Source organism: Dipodomys ordii, unplaced genomic scaffold (assembly GCF_000151885.1).
Source record: "Dipodomys ordii isolate 6190 unplaced genomic scaffold, Dord_2.0 Scaffold37, whole genome shotgun sequence".
Taxonomy (NCBI): domain Eukaryota; kingdom Metazoa; phylum Chordata; class Mammalia; order Rodentia; family Heteromyidae; genus Dipodomys; species Dipodomys ordii.
The window spans coordinates 13,006,863-13,029,152 of record NW_012267253.1 but is presented as its reverse complement, the minus strand read 5'-3'; the positions used below and the strand labels follow the sequence as shown (position 1 = coordinate 13,029,152).

General features: G+C 40.4%; 1 protein-coding gene across 1 annotated transcript in view; it reads left to right on the top strand.

Moving 5' to 3' along the window:
• Positions 1-15,783, top strand: part of Psme4 (proteasome (prosome, macropain) activator subunit 4) — a 100,768-nt gene extending 84,985 nt beyond the window's left edge. The window contains exons 38-44 of the mRNA XM_013017913.1: positions 942-1,027; positions 6,146-6,274; positions 6,969-7,124; positions 10,169-10,331; positions 12,451-12,584; positions 13,178-13,316; positions 15,084-15,783. Of these exons, the coding sequence (XP_012873367.1) occupies positions 942-1,027; positions 6,146-6,274; positions 6,969-7,124; positions 10,169-10,331; positions 12,451-12,584; positions 13,178-13,312 (803 nt within the window). The 3' untranslated portion in view covers positions 13,313-13,316; positions 15,084-15,783. The remainder of the gene's footprint in view (positions 1-941; positions 1,028-6,145; positions 6,275-6,968; positions 7,125-10,168; positions 10,332-12,450; positions 12,585-13,177; positions 13,317-15,083) is intronic.
• Positions 15,784-22,290: the final 6,507 nt, after the last annotated feature.

The following is a 22,290-nucleotide window of genomic DNA, read 5'->3' as shown; positions in this document are numbered from 1 at the left end:
CAGGTCTTAAGAACTTCTGTGGAGTTTTTTTTGTTGTTGTTACTGGCCTAGAGATGCTCTGCTTTTTTTGTAGCTGGGATGGTGGCAGTTGTATGCTACCTCTCTCAGCATAACACAGCCTGTCCTTAAACCAAATTCTTCCCTAACTCGCTAGGATTATAAGCAAGAGCCACTGGTGTTCAGCCTTCTGTTCATAAACCTCCTTACACTTGTCCTTGGATGAGTAAAGTTCAAGTTTGCTGAGCTCCAATTTATCTGAGTTTGTTGTTTCATTTGGAAATGATTGCTAAATTAAATGTCATAATGTTTCCCCCTTATATTCTCTTCATAGGTTTTTTTTTTAAGTTTTGATGTTCTATTTCTGTTTTTGAGGTTTTTTTTGTATGTGATGTACACTAAGGGTCTATCTTCATTATTTTGTGTATGGACATTCAGTTTTCCAGTACCATTTGTTGAAGAGCGTCCTTTCTCAATTGAATAGTCTGGCACTGTTCATTGAGGATTTATTTCTGAATTCTTACTCCATTGGTTTATGTGCCTGTCATTAGATCAGAACCACACTATTGATTACTATACCTTTGTAGTAAATTTTTGAATCTGTGTGTCCTCCAACTTTTCAAGATTGTTTGGCTAGTCAGAGTATTCTATTGTTTTGTATCTAAAACTTTTTCAAGGGTTCTAAATATAAAATATTTAATAATGATTTTAACTGCTTTAGAATTATTGACAGCTAGTTTCAATATATACTTGGTATAGATAGATAGTGGGCTGTTACTAATTTGGATATTCTTGTGGAGTAACGTCAGTACCCTAGGTTGTTTGATAGTCTTTATCATGAATTGTTACAATTCCTTTCACAACATTGAAGAGCTCTCCAAGTGACTATTTGACACTGAAATTGATAGCAGTGATATTGATTATGCATATTTATTTCCAACTAGTATTGAAATGGCTTATGGCGAGTGCAGGAAGATCCTTTTCTACAGCAGTCACAGAACAGCTTCAGCTTCTGCCTTTGTTTTTTAAGGTAAGCTTATGGCTGAAATGCACAGTTCGTCCCCTCTGACCTTCAAAAGGAATTTATGGTCATCATATTTGGTTGATTGAAGTAATGTTTTCAATATTAAGAGGATGAAAGTAGTGTCTTGATACAGTTTTATAGACAACCTTTTAAAATAATTATTATTGTAATTGTACAAATTTATGGAGTATCATGATTATACAGATCATATCAGAGTAGCTAACATTTCCATCTCAGACACTTTAAAAAAATGTTTTAAACAAACGGACTTGTGCTTACCTAGGCAAGTACTCTATCATTTAAGCCAAGTCCCTCTTAGTTAATTGGGAGGTTGAGATCTGAGGTTCAAAGCCAGCCCAGGAGGAAAAAATTTGTGAGACTTATTTCCAACTAACCACCAAGAAACTGTAACTGGAGCTGTGGCTCAAATAGTAGAGTACCAGCTTTGGTAAAAAAGCTAAGGGACGGTGCTCAGGTCCTGAGTACAAGCCCCAGTACTGGCAAAAAAAAAATGCTTTATTAGAAAGAACATTGTTTGACTGATAGTGAGTTTCTAAGTAATAGTAGCTTAGAGAAAAAGCCTCAGTGAAATTTTTTAATATTGTCATTTCTGACTTTTCTGTATTGTATAATTGTGATTAGTGTTCAAATTAATTTATATTAATAGCTACTATTTGGTTTTGCTACAGTTGTTCCCTCAGTAGACAATGAAAGCAGGACGCTTAGTTATTTACAGTCTTTACAATTATATGAACAGGAGTTAGGCTCCCTGGATACAAATTTGCCTCCTTAACTGATAGCTAATCATGTACCCATGGGCTAGTAATTCAACCCTTCAGAATTCTCTCTTCATCCTTCCCACTCTTTTTTTTGGTGCTGGTACTGAGGCTTGAACTCTGGATCTTTGGCTGTCACTCAACTTTTTCATTCAGGGTTGATACTGACACTTCACCACTTAAGCCGCCTCTTTAGTTCCATCTTTTTACTAGTTAATTAGAGGTAAGAGTCTCACAGGCTTTTCTTCTTGAGTTGGCTTTCCACCTCAATCCTAATATCTTAGCCTTCTAACGAGGCATGAGTCACCAGCACCTGGCTAGAATTTTCTTTTTCTTCATCTGTTAAGTGGGAGTAATTAATAATAAATCACTTACTTGACAAGGACGTTATAAGAAATAAGAGACTTTAAAACATTGTATACCTCTAACTATTAAAATCGAATGGTTTTGTGACTGAGTTCAATAACTGGAATATTATCTGAATTTTCCATTCTCTGCATTGCATTAGCAAATTGCAACAATGTATTGGACTGTGAACCTAGAGAGAGTTAAAAGGAGGTGCATGCATATGCAAAGTGCTAAGGAGCTGCATCAGGCACATGGTAAAACATGGTAGCATTTCTGTGCAGGGATGGGATTTCTCTAGCTCAGTGGTATAATGCTTGCCTAGTATGCATGGAGCCCTGCGTTCAACCTTCAGCACTGCCAAAAATAAAAGGAAGGTTGTTCTCCCCTCCTACCCCCACCCCAATCCTGGGGCTTGAAATCTGGGCCTGGGAACCTTCCCTGAGCTTTTTCAAGGCTAACACTCTACTACTTGAGCAACTGCTCCACTTCCGGCTTTTTCTTTGTATGTATGTGGTACTGAGGAATCGAACCCAGGGCTTCATGCACGTTAGGCAAGCACTCTAACACTCTAACACTGAAATGAAATTTTGTTGTTATAGAGGTGATGTACAGAGGGGTTACAGTTAAATAAGTCAGGTCATGAGTACATTTTTTTTTGGACATCCTTGAAATGTATTTTTGAAAGATAAATAACCAGAAGTGCAAATTGGCAATCAGTTTGTATTTACTGCATTGTTGTGAGGTACATAGTACATTGCCTAAGATTTTCCAACCAGGAGTTTTACACACTCTTGCTTTGGGGTATACAAGAGTCCTCTGTTAATACACTGTAACGGATATGTTTCTTTTCTGGATTTTCCTCTTGTGTGACTTACCAGAACTTACTGATTTCTTAAAACTGTCTTCTAACATATTATGCAGCAGTTATTTTCAATACCCCTCATAGCATTGTTACAAAAGAAAGATGGTTTTATTAGTGAATCTATTAAGATTCCTTGGTTGCAAGCATTGAAAACCAACTGAGTAGGAAAGCAAATGTGGGAAACAAATTATCTAAAAGGTTTCTAGATGGTTCAAAGAATGAAACAAATGCTCAATTCTTGAGTGGACAAAGGAAGGGGTAACAATGCTTGACAAGAAACATACTCATTACCTTACTCATGTAAAGTAAATTTTAAAAAAGAATTGAGTGGCAATCAGTAACTTTTTGGAATCTAAGTTATAGAAAATAACAGTTCTACTTTTTCATTATGTATTTCCTGGTCTCTTGTCGTTGTTTGGATAGGGTTTATTATCCCCAACCCTGAACACCCACTAATATTATTACCATATAAGAATGTAAGTAGCAGTATGATATTAACCTGTTAAGATTAGTTTTTTTGTATTCTAAAAATTCCTTTAAAACACTTCCAACTTGATATACGTAGGAAATTTTCATTCTTTTAAACTTATCTTTAACTTAGAAGAAAGATAATGGCATACATACACAAACATATGTGCATACACCACACTTAAATTTTGTGCATTGATTAATTTACATATGCTTTTGATAATGGTAACTGGCTCAAACTAGTATGACTAGCTCAACAAAGAAACTCTGTAGTAGGGCAGGGAAGGTGGCTCAGTGGTAGAGCGCTTGCCTTGCATGGCTGAGGCCCTGGGTTCAATTCCTCAGCACCACATAAGCAAAAAGAAAGAAGCCGGATGTGCTAGCCTTGAGCTGAAGAGCTGAGGGACAGCGTGCCCAGCCCCAGAGTTTAGGCCCCACAACTGGAAGGAAGAAAGAAAGAAAGACTGTAGTAGCTCAACATAGGGTTAGTGAGTTATCTTAAGTTCTTCTGACTGTAATGGTAGACCTGCCTGACAATGAGTATTTTCTGTTGCTGTAAAATCAAATGTTTAAGAGAGATTTTTGAGCCTATCCCAAATAAGATATTTGCTACTACCCAAACTTGAAATCACCTCATTTTGCTCTTGGTAAATTAAATGATTAAAAAAAAACAATTTACACATTGCCTATAATTTTAAACTGTGGCATATTTATCATTTTGAATAATTAATCATAATGATTAATCATTTAATAATTTTACCTATGTCACATACTCCAAATCGATTTGCATACAATTGTTTTAAGCAAGATTAATTGATTCTTTCACAAGTTGATTTTTAATCCAGTGTATTGTGGCCGTCTTTCCATATCAGTGCACGCACTGCCTTTTTTAATGACTTCACCATCATTTAAAAATGTATCCATAGCTAAGTATTGTTGGCTTACGCATCATAGTTCAAAGCCCAGCCCAGACAAGAAAATCCATGAGATTTATCTCAATAACCACCAAAATGCCAAAGTAAAGCTGTGGCTCATGATAGAGCTTTAGCCTTGAGTAGCTCAGGGACAGCACCCAAGCCTTGAGTTTCAAATCTCATAGCTGGCACACAGAAGTAACCATTTTTCGGGGCTGGGGGTTTAGCCCAGCGGAAGGGCGCCCATCGGCGCACCCAAGACCCGGGGTTGGGTCCTCAGCCCTGGTGGGGGGGGAGGGGAGAGGAAAGCTACAGAAGTAACCATTTTTCTTTTAAAGGAAACTCTCTACTCTTGTAAGTCATCAGATAATAGAGACAGTACTGACATTATTTTGCACACTTGACATAAAAGGCAGAATAAATACTAATCATCAGTAAAAAACTAAGAGATTTTACATGAGAAATAAAGGATATAAAAATCCATTGGTTAAATGAAGTCCCAGCAATTCTTAATTTAAAACTTCATGATAATAAAAATAAGATCTTTAGATGTGCTTACTTCCTAGTTTTCTTCATGCAAAAACTTTAGAGTTGAATCATTTAATATTCCTAATGTCCTGAGTATCCGTTTCTAAAGATTATTTCCCACTGAAACAACCAGAGCTTCTCCAAGAAATGGCTAATTTCATTTGCTTCGTTTTGGAGCAAGAAGTATGCAAGATCAGTTTCATACCACAAATCAAGGATGCCTGTCTTAAGCTGTGTTAACAGACTCAGGAGCCAGTTCGAGGAAGTTCCTACTAGTCAGAGGACACAAAGAAAGAGTAGCTACATTGAATTACAGTGCTATATTTTTATTTATTTTATTATTATTTTTGTTGTTAGTCGTGGGCTGTGAACTCTGGGCCTGGGCAATGTCCCTGAGCCCTTCAGCTCTACCACTAGTGCTCTACCACTTTGAGCCATAGCACCACTTCCAATTTTCTGGTGGTTATTTGGAGATAAGAATCTCATAGACTTTCCTGCCAGGGCTGGCTTTGACCCACGGTGCTCAGATCTCAGCCTTCTGAATAGCTGGGATTTCAGGCATGAACCACCAGCACCTAGCATCATATATATATTTTTTAATTCATGGGTAAGGGCTGGGAATGTGGCTTAGTGGTAGAGTGCTTGCCTAACATGCATGAAGCCTTGGGTTTGATTCCTCAGTACCACATACACAGAAAAAGCCAGAAGTGATGCTGTGGTTCAAGTGATTAGAGCTAGCCTTGAGCAAAAGAAGCTCAGGGACAGTGCTCAGTCCCTGAGTTCAAGCCCCAGGACTGGCAAAAAAAAAAAAATCATAGATGTGTTGGAACAGTTCTAAAAAGCTAATTGTAATTAACACATAAATGCTATAGTTGGGGAAGTTATCAAATGTTGTACATTATAACTAATGAACTTTTCTCTATGATGATATGATTTGGGTGTATATAGAGAATATAGCAAAATGTAGATGAGATATGTTTGAGTTTTGATTTAGATAATTTGGTTGAGGAAGGGGGAATCGGAGAGAAAGAAATATATAAAACATCCATGACTTTGTTATTGTTAAAGAGGTGATGGATTTTGAAGGATTTATTATACTATTATCTAGTTGTATCTATATGAAAATTTCCTCAGATGATGTTGAAAGTAAAAATATAGTTTCATGTAGGATGCTTTTGCATTTATTGGCAGTTATTTTTCAATTAGCCTTAAAAAAATTGTTCCCTAGATTGCCCCAGTGGAGAATGACAATAGCTATGATGAACTGAAAAGAGACGCAAAGCTCTGTTTGTCATTAATGTCTCAGGGGTTGCTTTACCCTCATCAAGTGCCTTTGGTACTTAAGGTGCTAAATCAAGTAAGTATAGCTACAAATTTTATATTTTTTCGTTAGGATTCTGGCTCATTATTCTGAGAATTCCATCTACAGTATATACTGTGTTTGATTTTTTTTAAATTTTGTTCTGAGTCTTCTTTTAATATAAGAAAATATATGTGTGTTGGCAAAAGAAATAGACCTAAATTCTATACTTGGTTCTGCAACCAATCTCTGTGACTTTTAGCAAGTCATAAAGTCAAAAGTTCCCTATATAAACAAAGAGCTAATTATTCAAGTGCCTTGAAGACAGGGTGCTTAAGCAGGTGGGGCATGTCCAGTTTCAGTAAAGGTATAACTTCAGTTGTGGAGCCAGCCTTGAAGTGGAAAACCAAGGGAGAGCTGAAGTCCTTGAATTCAAGCCCTAGTATTGATACATACCTTCCTCTCAAGACACAAAAAAAGGAAAAATAAATGTACAATCACTGGGGAAGTTAATGGTCATTAATTATGACAAGTCTTTCTCACTAAAATTACTGCTACCCATGTTTTTCTTTCTCATTATTTAATAATCACTTTCTGACACCTGAAATTGCTCCTTTACCCCAAGATAAGCTTACTCTAACTCTACCTATGAAAGCACAATCAAGTTAGAATAATATGTTATTTATATGGACTGTGCTTTGCATGAAATTTGTCAGTGTTGTCATTTTTTATACTTACTTCTCATTCATAGATAGCAAGAAGCAGTTCTTGGCATGCGAGATACACAGTACTGACCTACCTCCAGACCATGGTATTTTATAACCTCTTTATTTTCCTAAATAATGAAGATGCAGTCAGAGGCATCAGGTGGCTGGTGATAAGCCTTTTGGAGGACGAACAGCTTGAGGTAAGCAATTAAGTTACAACACAAGATACCGGTATCACGCCTGGTGCCAGATGGCGGTTCACAGCCAGCCCGCCTGGGGAGGGACATCCACCAGACTCTTATCTCCCATTAACCTCCAGAAAACAGGAAGTGGCACTGTGGCTCAAGCAGTAGAGCCACCTGCCTTGAGCTGAAGAGCTGAGGGACAGTGCCCAGGCCCAGAGTTCAAGCCCCATGAGCAACCACAACAACAAAAAATATCAGTATCATTTTCCTTTGAAAAAGTATTTCCACATTCATAAGACGTTTGTTTATTGATTGATTGATTATACCAGTCCTGGAGCTTGAACTCAGAGCTGGGCACTGTCCCTAAGCTTCTAGCTTTTTGATGGTTAATTGGAAATAAGAGGTACAAGTTGGCTTCAAACTCACATCTCAGCCTCCTGAGTAGCTAGGATTACAGGCAAATCCATTGGTGTCCAGTTTTATTAATACTTTGTATGAAGAATAGTCTTTTTAGTCAGTTTTATAGTCTAATGTAAGAATGTAATAGTTTAAATAGTCTAATGTGAGAAAAGCATGTTGTAATAAGTGTGGAATATGATAAAACTTTTAAAATTAGCTTTGGGTAAAAATACAATGAAATTTTCATAAAAGTTTTACTATTTTTTATTTTTATTCTTTTGCCCGTCCTGGGGCTTGACTCAGGGCCTGGGCACTGTCCCTGAGCTGCTTTTTTCCTCAAGGCTAGCATTCTGTACTACTTGTCCTACAGCACCACTTCCAGCCTTTTCTGTTTATATGGTACTAAGGAATCAAACACAGGGCTTCATGCACTCGACTACTAAGCCACATTCCCAGCTCTAATATTATGGGCTTCAAACTTTTCCATGTAGTAGAGTACTTTGTATATTTTATATACTTTATATCTAAGCACTAACAGTAGGTTTCTTCTATAGGAAAGTGGTATTAACATCCCCATAGAGTATTATAAAATTATCAGGAAAAATAATAACTTTATTTTTTTTAATCAAAATTGAAAGACTAGGAGTTTGAAAAGTAAAAATACTAACAGAATTATTTCTTAGCTTCAGGTATAATAGTATATGTTAAATAGCTTTCTCTCACAATAAATATCTGAGATAGCACCTTCTTCAAAAGTAAAGGCCTATTTGGTCCACAATTTTGGAGACAGAAGTCCATGATCTGTTGGACCAGTTGATTTTAGACTTGTATTGAGGCAGTGCATCTTGTTAGGCTTACCTGGAAGTGCAGACCCACTTCTTAGAGGCCAAAAGGGGCTTGCGTTCCATTGACCCTCTGAGCATACTTTAGTGACCTCTCAATAGCACCAGGCTGGAGCCCTCACCATGAACACATGGGAATTAGGGGGACTAATAAGATTTGAATTTTCACTCAAGTTCAGCATTTTTAGGAGCTTTATGAGAACATTTTATTAGATTATTTTAGAATTTTCTTCATTAAACATAGTTTTAAAGTAAATATACCATGATTAAGGCCATTGTATTTGAACGGCAATCCTGGAATCCTTGGAGTAGGAATGGTTTTGAAGGGGAAGAACAAACAGAAGAGAAAGAGTGAACTGGACACCAGAGATATCCCAAATAATAGCATTTAGTACCTACCTTGTGGACATTCAGTAGACTGATCAGTGGGCAGTACCCTTTCTTAGCACCGGTTGCCTGCCAGTACTTCTTCAGAACTTCTGGACTGCAGGTCCAACCCATGTTCATGCACCTCAGGAAACCTCTAAAAAATGAAACGTGATGAGGGAAGGAGAAATTATACCCAGACTAAAGCAACTTTTCAAGAACTTGCAAAAAAGTGAAAGGGTAGCCGGGCGTTGGTGGCTCACGCCTACCCAGGAGGCTGAGAGCTGAGGATCACGGTTCAAAACCAGCCCGGGCTTTAAAGTCCATGCGACTCTTATCTCCAATAAACCAGTCAGAAAATCGGAAGTGGCATGGCTCAAGTGGTAGAGCACTCGCCTTGAGCTGAAAAGCTGAGAGACAGCACCCAGGCCCAGAGTTCAAGCCCTACCACCGACTAAAAAAAAAAAGTGAAAGAGTAGAAGAAACTGCTGCCAGCAACAAGTTGGCAAATAGGGATAACACTCTAGCAAATGCTGATGTCGAAGAAGCTGCTCACCAAAAACAAGACGGAAAAAGGGAAAATAATCTAGTGTTCATGTTATAGGTAGAAAAGTACTTCATAACAATGGGTGAACAAATGTAGCAGTGGTACTCACTGGATACTTTGTTGAAAATGAACTATACAACTGTGGGCAGGGATTGGAGGGAAAATCAGAGTGAGGGAAGGGGTGACATTGTCCAAAAAGAAATGTAGTCATTAACTGACTTACATAACTATAACATGGACAAATCTGATTCCACGAATATTACAAATACAACATTTCAAATGATCAGACTTTGTAGTAGAGAAAAATGTTGGGCATAAGAAACTCATTAAACTTTATAGCAGCGTAATAAGGAATATAGACAACATATGCTGTAAATATGCTGTAAATAATGACAAGTCAAACCTGTCAATGACTAGAGAAATGGAAACTTAATACAGTAAGACATTGTTATCTATCCTTAATTAAGTGAATAACTCCCCCTCCCAAAAAAATGTTTGTACTTTTTAGATTTAGTAATCCTAGTTCTTTAAATCTAGACTAAGAAAATAATACTGCAGTATGAAACATGAATTAAGACTATTTTGTGTCAAGCGCTGTATATCCTAGTACCACACAGTCCTAACTACTCAGAACTGAGCGCTGAGGATTAAAGTTTAGAGCCCACTTGGGCTGTGCTTTGTGTTTGACACCAGCAGCCGTGGTTGGAGGAGTTTGTGAACAAATTTCATTCTGCTTAAAATACTTAAAACTTCCATTCTTTAACTCCAATGTAGTGTTTATCCATTTTGAGGCCATAAACACTTGGAGACATAATGATGCCTAAGTCAGGAAACACCCCATTCCAATTCCCACCCTGCCCATCCCTTTATTCCCTCAGCTCTAATCAATATCATTTTCTCTACAGGTCCGTGAAATGGCTGCTACCACTTTAAGTGGTCTATTACAGTGTAACTTCCTTACCATGGACAGTCCTATGCAGGTTCATTTTGAGCAACTTTGCAAAACAAAACTACCTAAGAAAAGAAAGCGAGATCCTGGTTCAGTAGGAGATACCATTCCTTCTGCAGGTAATGTTGATATGGGAATTAATCGGGATTATTCAGGCTACTTACATATCCCAGGTCTTTGCAAGGTACTAGGAATAGTACTCTATTTTTGAGAAGGTATGCATATAAAAGGCAGGACCTGGAATGTAAAATCTAAAAAATGAGATGGGAGCCAAATGCCACTGGCTTACACTTAGAATCTTAGCTACTCAGGAGGCTAAGGTGTGAGAATAACAGTTCAAAGCCAGCCAAGGAAGGCAAAACCTCAAAAGATGCTTTCATTGTAATTGAACACACAGAAACCAGAGCAAAATAAAATCCGTAAGGTCATGTGTAAAGAGAAACTGAAATGCAGCTGACTTTACCTCCTGCTAATGACCACCAAAGAATATAGAGAACACATGGGAAGTTTAGTAAATAGGAAATTCATTGAATTTATGACAAGTTCTTAGAGCGTGACACTTATGTGCGTGCTCAAGTGCTTACAGCAACTGTCCTGGAGCTTGGGTACTGTCCCTGAGGTTTTTCTAAAATATTATATTATAGTCGTAGTTATGTAATAAAATACCAGCAGTTTCAGTGCTTGAAAATTGTACTTTTTCATAATTATATACTAAAGTATTTTTAGATCTTTGTTTCACCAAATGGCATTGTTTACAATTTTAAATTAGCCCAAAGTCTTTGTCATATCTTCACCACCCTATCTTCCATGTTGCATTAATATACCTGCAAATAAATAAGCACATACAGCTTTATTAAGAAATATGCCTATAATCCTAGCTATTTAGCATGACCCGATGTCAGCCAAGATAGGATGAAATATTTTGGAAGCCTAAAAATGTGGATTGTGTCCAGGTACATGCCTAGGCAGAAAGCAAGACCCCATCTCAAAAATACCCAGCAAAAAATAGGGCTGGAGGTGTGGCTCAGCAGTAAGAACACCTGTCTACAAGCTGCCCTGAACTCGGTCTCAGTACTGCCTCCCTCCATCCCTGATTAAACAAACTATGAGTTGAGAAAGCCTACAAATGTGGCTAACATGATAGTGCATAGTGCACTTGATTAGTATGTATTAGGCTTTGGGTTGAAGTCCCAAGCATTGCCAAAAGGAAAAGAAAACCAATGAGGATTTGAAAGTACTTTAACTTAACCACTAAGGAAGGAACATAGAACCCCTTAGAATTTAGACATGTCACGGTTCCCTGTTTAGAGAGAAACAGACATTTTTCATACATGGGAAGTATTTATCAACAATTGATTATTCTTTGTGTGGATACTTACATCCAGAAAAACACTGTATGATTTTGGAGATTTGTTTGGTACTTAGGGGTCATGCTTTGGAATCTCAATTTAGAAGGAATAGTGGGTGTTTTATTTGGCAGCACTTCAGTTTGAACTCAGACCAATGTGTTTGTAAAGTAGATAGACACTCTACCACTTGAGCCACTCTACTAGCCTTAGGCTTTTTCTTCGGTTGATTTGGCTTTTTAAATTAGTTTTCATGGTATTAGGTCTGAAATCAAAGTACTGCTAGGCAGGTGCTCAACCACTTGAGCTACATTTTTGGGCCACCATTTTTTTCTTTTTTGTTTGGGGTTGTTTTTTTCTTTCTCTCTTTCTTTCTGGTGCCAGTCCTAGGGCCTGGACATTGTCCCTGAGCTTTTGTGCTCAAGGCTAACACTCTGCCACTTGATCCACAATTCCACATCGGTTTTTTGTAGTTAATTGCAGATAAAAGTCCCATGGACTTTGCTATCCACAGTGGCTTTGAACGTTTACCCTCAGATTAGCCTCCAGAGTACTGCCAGGATTAAAGGAATTAGCCCCTTGTGCGTGGCCCACTGTGTTGTTAATTTTAACAAATAGTTCAAACCATTCCTTGGCCTAAAAATAATTGTTCTATTATTGAGGAACATCTATAGATTAGCTTAAAATTTCTGAAATACAGGGATTTTAAGTTCAGCCTAAAAACATGTTTGTAAGGTATGTATTTGTAGACAAATTTTAAATGCAGAAAATTCATAATTGAATAAGAATTAGGAATAAATTATGTATAATTTAATAATTGAAACCTAACATCTTTCCCTACAACAAGTGCCTGAGAGTTATAAATATTCGACATACTTTGCTTTTCTTGCAGAGTTGGTGAAACGCCATGCTGGGGTGCTAGGACTTGGTGCATGTGTCCTTTCTAGCCCTTATGATGTTCCCACCTGGATGCCCCAGCTCCTTATGAATCTGAGTGCACATTTGAATGATCCTCAGCCTATTGAGGTAGAGTTCTTCCTTTTTCATTTATTCACACATACAGTATTTCTAAGAAGCTATTTGTACTAATAATTCCTATATACTTTAAATTTACTGTTCACCACTATTACTAAAATCTTGCAGAGACATTTTTCCTATGTATATTTGAAATCTTTTTTGGTAACAAAAACTACTGTAGTTTTTGTCCTTCACAACCCAATGGACATATAGTATTGCCAATATTGTCTGGACAGTTAAAATCTGTTTCTCTTTTTCTACCCTTATCTGTAATATATCTCAGTAGAAGAAAGTTATTATTAAGTAGGAAATAATGGTTGTATTATTTAGTAATGATCACCTCTGTTCCCAAGTTAAGCATTTGAAAGACTAATGTCTTTGTTCTTACCACCAATTCCACACAAGTGTTGTAGAGTTAGTAATTCCACAGAAGCTTGGTGGTTTGGGGAAGTAAGGTTGATTTACTGGGATTGTAGCATGCTAAACACTTACTATGTGAGATCTATGTGAAGTCTATTTGGATTATTTTGTAGCTAGGGATATCTTCCATATAATCCTGGATGCTCAGAGAGGTTAAAACATGTGGGTTGCCTATTCCACAGATGACTGTAAAAAAGACCTTATCCAATTTCCGAAGGACACACCATGACAACTGGCAGGAACACAAGCAACAATTCACTGATGACCAGCTTCTTGTCCTCACTGATCTCCTTGTGTCACCATGCTATTATGCATAGAAAGGTAAGCAGCAAAGTTCTGGATTTAAACATATGCCATCCTCAGGAAATGTCATTCATTTGGTAACAAAAATGGATATTTATAAGTTCTTAATTAGAGGGTAGAGTAGCAGCACTGGGTTTTGAGCTCGGAGACTTGAGTTGGGTTAGGTGCTTCCCTACTTGAGCCATGTTCCCCAGAGTCTTCATTGCTATAGTAATTTTCTGGATAGAATTTTAGGGTTTTTCCAATGTCTAGCTACAGACCTTAATCCTCCTTCCTATGTTTCTCATGTAGCTGGGATCATGCACAACTATGGCTGGATTATTTGTTAAGATGGAGGTCTCAATAACTTTATGTAGACTGGGTTTCAACTGCAGCCACCCAAATTTCCATCCCCTGAGTAGCTGGGATTACAGGTGTGAACCACCATTTTCCTGAATTTGGTTTTTAATTTTTAATGACATTCTTAGAACTGTAAAGTAGAGGGAATTACTTTCTGTTTTTTTTTTTTTGGGTCCGGTCATGGGGCCTGAACTCTGGGCCTGGGCGCTGTCCCTCAGCTCTTCAGCTCAAGGCTAGTGCTCTACCACTTGAGCCATAGCACCACTTCTGGCTTTTTTCTTTTTGCTTATGTGGTGCTGAGGAATCGAACCCAGGGCCTCTGGCATGCAAGGCAAGCGCTCTACCACTGAGCCACCTTCCCAGCCCTACTTTCTGTTTTTTAAAGATGGCTTTGGGGATTAGAGTTCTGTTTCAACAGTAGAGCACATGCTTCAGCACCAAAATCAATAAATATGCATACATACATGGAAGCCAGCTATATAAGAGAATGCTTGTAATCCTAGAAGCTGAGGCATAGGATCATGAGTTTGAGGCCACTCCGGGTTACATAGCAAAACTGTCTCAGTCAGTAATCATGGCTTTTGCTATGGACAGTAGAATTAAGTTGTCATACAATTGTTTCATGCTTCCTTGTGGTGTTAAGCAGAGAATTGATATGACTATGTTCACCTTTATCAATGAGGAAAAGATGAGATCAGGCACATTCAGGTATGGCTGAAGGCCAAATGAGTAGCTTTAGTAGATTGGGAACAGTTGAGTAAAAGAAATCATAATCTTAGCTGCCTTCTGAGTTTTCCTGAAGCCTCTCTGTTCAACATAGTTATGAAAACATTTCATTTGGATTCTTACATACTTGCTCTATAAAGAAAGAGGAGCTGGGCACTGGTGGCTCTTGCCTATAATCCTAGCTACTCAGGAGACTGATTCAAAACCAGCCTAGGCAGGAAAGTCCATGAGACTCTCATCTCCAGTTAACTACCAGAAAACTGGAAGTAGTGCTACGGCTTAAAGTGTAGAGCACTAACCTTGAGCAAAAGAGCTCGGGGACAGTTCCCAGGCCCTGAGTTTCAAGCCCCATGAACAACAAAAAAGAAAAGGAAGAGGCCAAGTTGTGTGCTAGTGGCTTACGCCTATAATCCTAGTTACTCAAGAGACTGAGATATGAGGAATGAGGTTTGAAGCCAGCCCAGGCAGACATATCCACAAGATTCTTAGCCAGGTGTAGCTAATAAGGAGCCTGAACTGGAGGCATGGCTCATGTGGTAGAGTGCCAGACATGAATCAGAAAAACCAAGCAGAGAATGAGGCACTGGGTTCAAGCCCTAGCACCAGTACAAAAAAAATAAATAAATAAAAGGCCCGGTAAAATAAAGAAAATCTCATTGTTGAGTGTTTGAGAGTCAGGTGTCTTGCTAGCTAATTGGAATTTTTTCTTCCCTTATACAGATGACTAGTCTTCGCTTGGGCTCGTTTCATCAAAAATTCCAAATCCTCAGGTACCATCTGTGGTGGCTCTGCAGGCTTCCAAACTCTGCCTCTGTTAAGCACGCATCACTTTGATGATTTTGTGTATCGTCTCATTAGTCTGCGTTCCACAGGTTCTCAGCTGCCATTGATTTCTTAACTTGTCTGGAATGTTTCCAGAGTATTGATCACTTTTTCTTTGAGGCATCTGACAAAGTCTCATAGTAGAAATAATTACCCAGTATGATCATGTCATCCAAGACCAAGCAAAGTCTAGGAACTCATTAAGAAATAATTTACTTGGAATGGAGACTACCCATCAGTAATACAGATCTTACCATTTCATTCATCTCAAATTATTTTAATTCTTCCCAAATGGCTGTTGGGTTTAGATGGTAGTAGGGCAGTGGGCATGAATCTGAAGCCTTGAGAGCCTTGGGTCTGGAGAGCCATGAAGAAGAAAGGAAAAGAGAAGAGGAGGGCAAGTCTTGAAACTAAGTGATGCCTGATGGATTGCTCAACCAAGCCACAGAAGTCTGTGTGCCTCCCACAGACTGGAGTTTTTGGTGCTGAATAGAGCCAGTTAACTGAAAAACCATGGGTTTGGTGAATAAGATTTTTGATTGATTGTTATGTGTGTATACAACATGTAATTTTAAAAATAAACAACAACAACAAGAAACACCCTGACTGGTTGGTTTTTACCTATTTTCTTTATAAGCATTGTTTGACCTCATTTGAAAGCTGTTATACTTCACCTAAATGGAAGATTGCTGTATTTGTGGTTATTCTGTGATTCCCCCCTTCTTTCTCTTGTGTTCTCTTTTCCCCCTCTCTTCTCCTTTTCTCTCTTTTTCTCTATTTCTATCTTTATCTCTGCCTGCAGAACCGTTGAGAGACTAATAAGGTTTGGTATTGAATTGACTTGTTTAATATATGTTACATAGCTGTAAAAGATTGTACAAATGTAGAGCTAGCATTGCCAGACTTTGTACAGATGCAGCCTTTACACACACCATTGTACAATTAATTTGTAAAGATTCACATGTAGCTCTTTATTATAGTGGTGTGGAATTTTCATACCCATTGAATGCCATTTTTTGTGTTTTTAAGTTATTTTTGTGTTACAGAAGCTGACTTGTGGCTTTTGAGTTCATTTATCATTAGAATGTCTGAATTTTTATGTAACTTTTGTGTGTGCATCTCTACATGCTAACAAGTTTGCCTCTGACAGGTTTATAGAGTATGAGGTATCTTCTAGGTTGAAATAATTCACAACTTGGTGAATGTCATCTTCCCTGTACAGTCTTCCTTAGAGGAACACTACAGTATATTTTTAGTATCTACCTGCTAAATGACCCAGTGTAAGCACAGCAGGGTTCTGGTACAGTATTGGCGTGGCAGCAGACACAGGCATAATCCCTGTATAGAGTAGTGCCAAACTGATTATTTCAATTGTGTAATTAGTTTAAAACCCAATAAATGGATTGTTTTTAACCCTTGGCTTTTGTCTTCATTAAGAGGAGAAGACAGTTCTGTAGGCCGGGACTCTGGGAATTCCTCTTCTAGTCCTAGATTGGGATCTGTAAATTCTTTTCCTCTGACCAAAGTAAACTACCTAGATCAGTTCTGCCTGGCTACTTGGAGGAGCTACTAGCCCCACATTTGACTATGTTTAGTTCAATAAGGATTTTGGTTTTTCAGTCTCCCTAGGTGTGGTTCAAGTTCTCATTGGCCACAGTGGATATAGCACAAATAGGACTTGACCTGAGAATTAGGAAGGGAGTGTGTTTAGATGTGAATTCTTACTTTTGTCGTCCCAACTCATGGTATCAATGCCTGCTTCTAAGATGCCACTGAGTAGTAAGGCCTTGCATTATACACTATTTCAGCTCTTTCTAGAAGCTTGATGAAACAGCATTGATTCCCTAAGTGGGAACTTTAACAGCTAAGGTAGCTGGGCCCCAGTGGAGGTCCACACCTGTAACTAGCTATTGAAGAGGCTGATAACCTAGAGGATCACAGTTTGAAGCCAGCCCAGTCAGAAAAGTCAGACTTTATCTCCAGCTATCTAGCAAAATGTCAGGGAGGAGATAAGGTGCAAGTAGTAGAATGACAGCCATGATGAGTATGAAAAGTGAGCATGAAAGCCAAGTGAGAGAATGAAAGCCCTGAATTTAAGCCCTAGTGCTGGCACACATACATAAAAAACAGGATACTAGATGTGCCTCAGTCATGTCCCTTAGTGGGCTCAGGCCAACATCTTTTTAAAGCTCCATGATGAATTCCACTCCACACCTAGAAGCTGGTTCTTTAATCCTAGTGCCTCACATGTCCCAAGAAGTTCTGATGCCAGTGTGGGTATTATTACCTGATGTGTCAGAATTATGCAAAATATTTAACCAAGTTCTTTATAGCTGGCCTCTGGAATGACAGGGGAGAAGATAGGGTTGAGTAGCAAATACTGTGTAAGGCAGTTCTTAAAAATCTGATGCAAAGCTGGGCGCCGGTGACTCACACCTGTAATCCTAGCAACTCAGGAGGCTGAGATCTGAGGATCACAGTTCAAAGCCAGCCAGGGCAGGAAAGTCTTGAGAGGCTCATCTCAATAAACACAGGAAACTGGAAGTGATGCTGTGGATTAAGTGGTAGAGTGCTGGCCTTGAGTTGAGGAGAGTTCAAGCCCTATGACCCCCCCCCCAATTCATATATTAGGATAAAGATGGTCATAAAAGGACTATATTGTTAAGATCTGTTCTTTAGGTTCTAGATGGATCCTTTGAAAAGACAGGCAAATGTTTCTCAGTTTTGGAGGCAGATACATTCAGCTGTTAATGTGAGTGACAAAGTTTATGTATAAATATATGCTGTACATAGCCCTAAAAATGCTGTTCTCAAATATTTGAAATACTTGGCATTGCCAGCCTCTATAAGAGCCAATTAGGGTGATTTGTATGGTTAGAAAAGACAAGTGAGAACTATGTTTTTGTTGGGGTGGGGGAGGTTGGTGGTGGTGGTGGTCATGAGGCTTGAACTCTGGGCCCAGCCCCTGTCCCTCAGCTCAAGGCAAGAGCTCTACCACTTGAGCCACAGTGCAACTTCTGGCATTCTGTAGTTTATTGGAAATGAATCTCATGGACTTTTCCTACCTGGGCTGGCTTTGAACTGTGATCCTCAGATCTCAGCCTCCTGAATAGCTAGGATTATAGGCTTAAGTCACAAGTGCCTGGCTAGAACTATGTTTTATTGAGGGAAAAAATTACATAATTTTAATGTTGTTGAATATTTTCTCATTGTGGAACATTGAAGTTATTTTCTTTACTACAAATTACACTGCAGTCACATTTTTTACCGTCAACATTTGAAAACTTTCTTTTTTGGGGGGGGGGTCTGGTTGTGGGGCCTGCACTCTGGGCCTGGGCGCATAGCACCACTTCAGGCTTTTTTCTTTTTGCTTATGTGGTGCTGAGGAATCAAACCCAGGGCCTCCAGCATGCAAGGCAAGCGCTCTACCACTGAGCCACCTTCCCAGCCCACATTTGAAAACTTTTGTTGGGACAATATCAAGGAGTGAGTGGGAACTTGAGATCAAGAACCTAAGTATTTTTATATGGCCTTGTATGTTTTCCTCAAAAGGGACATATCTCAATTTGCATTGGAACTGTAGTTTACATTGGAATGCTGGTGTCACTGCAGATAGACAGTCATCCATGTTTTAACATTTGTTATCACACCTTGATTGCAGATTTTTACTACTAAGACAGTGTTCTATCCAGTTTACTACTATTTGCTGACTTTATTCACTGATTTTATATCCACTTATATCCATTATGGTATCATCTTTATAAATGGTCATATGTGGTTCTGGATCTATGATGAGTCCTGATTTCCTCTTCTGTATTTCTATGCAATATGTGAGTCCTTCCCCTCAAGAAGCTATTTCTCCCACAGGTGTAACTGGATTGCAGACTGTAATCTTTTCTCTATTGTAATCTCTGATGTGGACTGATACTTCGAAATGAGCTATTGACTAGCAGTAGATTATATATACGGAATGAGGAAGCATACCTAATTTCCATCTGCTAGCTCCAGTAAATGCTATTGTGGTTTTTTTCCTGCTGATTATTTCTCAGCGCAAGGTTATCAAAATTGACAACACATATTATAATTGCTACATTTTAAGTGTTTGGGGGAGTAGCATGATAGACCTGGAAATTACTTGCAAGATTTCCTAGAATGTTTTTATTTTTTTTACAGTCCTGGGGCTTTGAACTCTGGGCCTGGGTGCTGTCCCTGAGCCTTTTTGTGCTTTAAGTCTAGCACTCTACCATTTGAGCCACAGCACCACTTCCTGCTTTGGAGACAAGAGTACTTAAACTGAGTGCTGGTGGCTCACAACTATAACCTCCAATAAACCACCCCAAAAGCCTGGAAGGGGAGCCGAGGTTCAAAGGGGTGAAGCAGTAGCCGTGACCCCACTAAGCATTTCATGGGAATGAAATCCATTACCTCTCTCGTCACGGGGCTTGAACTCGGGGCCCGGGCACACTGCCCCCGAGCTCTTCGGATCAAGGCCACTGCTGTCACTTTGAGTCACAGCCCCACTTCCGGTTTTCTGAGGGGTTCCTTGGAGACCAGAGTCTCCCGGGGACGTTCCTGCGCAGGCCGGCGGCTCCGCTGTGCGATCCTCAGCGCTCAGCCTCCCGCAGCTGGGCGTAGATGCCGTCCTCTGAGAGCCCCGGGAGGCCGCTAGGAAGCGGCCAGGTCGCGGTCACCCAGCTTTGGACACGGAGGGACGGAGTTCTGTGTCCATCCGTCATCGCGAACTTGGCAATGTGACATGGCGATGGCGGCAGGCCGGGAAAAAACCCACCCCAGCCCATGTGTCACTTGAAAGCCAGGGACCGGGGCGGGCGGGCTGAGCAGCCCGGGGTGGACCCCAGTGGGCCAGCCCTGCTGAGCCCCATTCCACCGGGAGCCAAGGCCGCCGGCCCCGCTCCCCCCCTCCCCGCAACCCGCAACCCCCGCCGTACGTCAGCCTCGGCCCAGACGCTGCCCTTCAGGACCCGCAACTAGCTGCGCTCGCCGTCGGGGGGCTGCGGGGTGGGGGGCGGGGGCCGTGACTGCGCCCCGCGCCGTGTCTCCCCGAGGCTCCCGGGACGCGCGGAGGCGGCGATGGCGATGGCGACGGTGCCTCTTGCCCTGCGTCGTGGCGCGCAGCGCGCGCAGAGCTGGGGTCCTGGGCTGCGAGGTGGAGGCGGAGGAGGAGGAGGAGGGGCGCTGCGCCCCCCGCCCCCAGCAGGTGAGCGGACCCCACGGGTTTGCCTGGGAGGGCCTGGACGAGGAGCGGGGCCTGGAGGGGGCCACCGCGCACCTGCGCTCCCGGCGCGGCCTGGGGATGCGGGGGAGCCGCCTCCCGCCGCCTCCCCCCCCCCCCGTCCTAACCAGGCTCCCGGGCGTCCCTAGAACCCCCAGTCACCGCCTCTGTCCTGGCCACCGACCTGGTAGCTGTGGAGGCCTTCCCGCCCCAGCATCTCCCCACCCCCTCCCCGCGGTACCCCACCCATCGCCGGCCCCGGCCCGGCGGGCCCTCCCTCCGCGCTCCCCGGGCTCCCACTGACCGCATCCCCAGGCTGAGATCCTCTTCTTCGGCCTCTTCATGCTCCCCACCCTACCGGCTGCCCAGCCTTCCGTGGGAGTGAGCTGCAGGCTTGAAATTGGCCAGGGCTGGTTTTTTTTTTTTTTTTTTTTTTTTGCTTTTGTTGGGTTGTGTTTGTGTGCTCGTTTGTTTTGAGTGACTTTGGACCATGGATCTCACCTGGACTCAATTTTCTTGATGCATCCACATACAGTGGGAATGGTAATACGGGACTTCGTTCGCGGCAAAGGTGAGGGCCTGAAAATGCCTGCCTCCAAGAAACCCAAGGCATTGACGAGTGAAAAATGAGCTGGGAAGATCGTAGTCCTGAGCTGACTTGTAAAAGCTCCTATAAAATGTGTTTGCTTAAAAAAAAAAATTAAGCACGCAATAGGAGGCTGTTTACATATCTTAATGAGAAATCGTTGCCAGGGGGCAGTGACTTCGGGTTTCATGTGCCTTTATTATTATAAAAGTTATTTCAGGACCCCCTCCCCAATAAGTATCAGGTGCGTGTGCATTCATTCTGTCTTAGGCTTAAAACTGACAGTAAAAACAAATTTACATCTTTCTGGTTTTATGGTTTTAATTGTATTTCTCTTCCAGGGCCAGTTTATGATACCAGAGGGGGAGAAAAAGGTGACTTGTATGAATGCATTGAAAATAACTTCGTTAACATTTAATATTTAGAAATAGTGAATGGGTACTGATTTTCCTCCCTTCCCCAAACTGGATTTTGTATCTCTGTTGTATCTTTGCTCTACGTTGTGACTGCCATTTCCTCATTTCTTGTGGTCCTAGGATTTAGTACTAACATCTGGATTGATGTTCCCTCCATTTCCTTAATAATTGTTTCTAAAGTTTCTCTTCCAAAACTTTTTCCTCTGTTTTGTCTTGGGTTTTTCCCCCCATTTCCTCTTCCAAACCTTTGATTCCTGCTTTTTTTTTTCTAATTACTCTAGGGAGGATGATTTAAAATTACTTTATACTGCAACTGTAATAAGCAGGCTTGCCAAAAAGGTATGCAGAAGTGTGTGTGTGTGTGTGTGTGTGTGTGTGTGTGTGTGTGTGTGTGTGTGGAGATAGGTGGGTAGGTAATAGATGTGTGCATATGTAAATATATTAGAATTTTGTGTTCCAGGAACTTTGAGAAGGGATTGTAATATTCCATTGTGCAAGTGAAGTCTTATGTTATATATAAGGCCCCTAGCATATGAGCCTAGCATGTAATAATACACAATAAGTTATTGCTATTGCATTTAACTTCTCACCGCTGTTTGTTTAGCATGGAAATGAAGAACAACTTCTAGGATCCAAATCCAAGTATCTACCATTTTGTGAAGTGATTTCACTCTGATTTGGTTTCCTCATCAGTAGAATGGAGTTGTGGATATTATTTCAGGGTTTTGTGAAAGAATTACTAAGAGTATGTCACACTGAGAATGGTAAGCACTTACGAAGGTTAATATACTAAAGACCACACTTGTAAGCATATGGTTATTATTATGTCCTAACCTGGAATTCTCCTTTGTGTGTACACCAGTCCTGTAG